The 2,514-nt window shown below is 35.3% G+C and overlaps 1 protein-coding gene across 1 annotated transcript; it reads left to right on the forward strand.

Annotated features, from left to right (window-relative positions):
- Nucleotides 1-1,324: 1,324 nt before the first annotated feature.
- LOC115963040 (senescence associated gene 20-like) lies at nt 1,325-1,974 on the forward strand. Its single transcript, XM_031081960.1, has one exon. The coding sequence runs from the start codon at nt 1,387-1,389 to the stop codon at nt 1,879-1,881; it is 495 nt and encodes a 164-aa protein (XP_030937820.1). The 5' UTR covers nt 1,325-1,386; the 3' UTR covers nt 1,882-1,974.
- Nucleotides 1,975-2,514: the final 540 nt, after the last annotated feature.

A 2,514-nucleotide genomic window follows, 5' to 3' on the forward strand; every position in this document is an offset into this window, starting at 1 on the left:
TGATCGCGATCTCGCGACGGCGAGACCGCGATTTTTCTGGGTTATGGCTTGTGTGTTTTCTGGTTTGTGTTTTCCTCCTTCTTTTCCAAACACTAGAAAATATTTTCCGGAAAATTTTTTGAAATACAACCAAACACACAAAAATATTTTCCTTTTCCGGAAATTAGCATTTCCGGAAAATATGTATTTTCCGGAAAACGTTTTACGGCAACCAAACACAGCCTTAGTAGTTTTATTTATTCTTGAATGATATTGTTTTTCCCTAAGACAAATTCTAGGCTCCATTCATGTGTGAACGTAACTTTACAATAGATGGTAAACGAAGGAACTTGTGAATGTAACTGCAATAGGGCACATGCATGAATGTAATAGCTTAAACCATTATTGACCCATTAAATAAAAATTAATAAGAGTAAATTTACTTAAATGTATGTCAAGGAACGTTCCGGGCAACTCAACATAACTGATGACGCTCGAATACATGCATTCAATATAATATTGATTGGAAAGGATTACTCGGACAGCAAATATCTATTATAATTTGCTTCACTTAGAACAACCCAAAATTATTACTATTTCTTTATCATCATTGTTATTTATTTATTGATATTATTACTGTCTGTTCTTTTATTGAAAAGCACACCCAAAATTATTAATTAGACCCACACGGTTTTCAACTTTAGCATAGGAAACTAAGGAAAGCACTAATAAATAATAATAATTAAATTTCAACCCATCAAAATCTTACCTACCTTTTTTTTCTGTTTTTTAATGACTTTCTTTGTATTCGATTCCCTTTTTGGGGGCTTGCATAGGCCATGCATCTTTCTTTCTTTCCCTCTTTTTTTTTTTTAATTTTTTTCGTAAATAAAAAAATCGTGACCATAATTTAGTCAAAGGAGGAGTTTAACATTTAATCATTCATTATTAAGGTTAGTTTTACAAATTAATTGTAATATCAATTTGTCTTATTAGAGACAGAACCGCCCTGTCACTTTTTTTTTTTTTTTTTTTTTTTTTTGAGAAACAAACCGCCCTGTCACTAATAGTTGAATATGCTTAGCATAATAATTATATTGTCCCCATAGTAGCTAGCTGTCAAACACAAGAATATCCCTAATAAACTTTCCTAATAAAAAATTACAAACTATAATACATTGCTAATTTTTTTTCATTAATAAATGTGATGGATCCGCCTACCACACTCTTTCTCCAATTTTCTAGAAGAGTAGCAATCCTATTTGTATTTTTCCTCAGCCTCCAATGCTCTATAAATATGTGTCCCATGCATATATGATATAGCATAACCAACTACGTCAATAACGCTAGCTAGAAGCCTTCCCCAGTTGCTACTAGCTAGCTAGCTAACCTTACTTTCCTCACTACATGGGAATCAACCACAAGGAGATCATGCCGGAACAAGATGAGGAGGGCATATCACCGGTGCCAGAGCCCCAAACATGGAACAAGAAGACTGTCAAAATGCTTTACAAGGCCTTGGCACATGGTCACACTGAGACCATTGCTAGGTTAGTGGCTGCTGACCTTGAGTATTGGTACCATGGACCTCCACCATGCCAACACATGATGAAGATACTCACTGGGGAGTCGAGGCACACCGAGTTCAAGTTTAAACCTCGGAGCATCATGGCAATTGGCGATCGTGTGATCACGGAAGGATGGGATGGATTCAAGATCTATTGGGTGCACGCTTGGACCCTTAATAAAGAAGGGGTGATTATTCAATTTCGTGAGTATTTCAACACATGGCTCACCGTGTTACTTAGGGCTTCGGAGACCAGAGATGAGTTTCCGGTGTGGCAAAGCGACCCTTGGGAGCGTTTGCACCGATCCTTGCCGGATCTTGTACTGGCTATCTGAGGTTAAGGTTCTAGCTAGGGGCGGGATATTTGCACAAAGCCAGATGTTCATGTGTTTGACAAGCATGTTGAACGATTAAAATATGAAATGTAATGAATGATATAGATATATATATACCTTGTTAAACTTGCATTCAATGAAATGAAGGGCTACGTTACAAGGTTTTGGACCTTAATTTATTTATTTTACTAAAAAAAAAGGTGTTGGACTAGTAAGTTCACTACATGTTGGAACATTTTAATATTAAATAATTAAAATGAGTAAATGTTATAAAATAAATGTAAAGATGTGGAGTGAATATGGAAGATGAAGAGTTGTGAAAAATGTTTAATCCCACATTGAAAAGGAGAGAGACTTTTTTATTCTTTTTAATTGTGGTGATTAATGGGCTAACATGAATTGTCTCAGATATTGGGCTAGATACGTGCGCAAGGGGGAGGTGAAGAGTGGAGGTATCAAAAATGGAAATGAATCAGCCCTCACTGCATGCAATGGATCGAATATGTGCCAAAAATCCAATGATGATATTAATTACACTTTAAGATTGGTAAATATTTAATCGGAATGTATCCATTTTAAAGAAATAGAGAATATCCTTTTTCTCCCAAGAGATATTTTTTAACCATAAAAAAA

The sequence above is a fragment of the Quercus lobata genome, chromosome 1 (genome assembly GCF_001633185.2).
Source record: "Quercus lobata isolate SW786 chromosome 1, ValleyOak3.0 Primary Assembly, whole genome shotgun sequence".
NCBI classification, from domain to species: domain Eukaryota; kingdom Viridiplantae; phylum Streptophyta; class Magnoliopsida; order Fagales; family Fagaceae; genus Quercus; species Quercus lobata.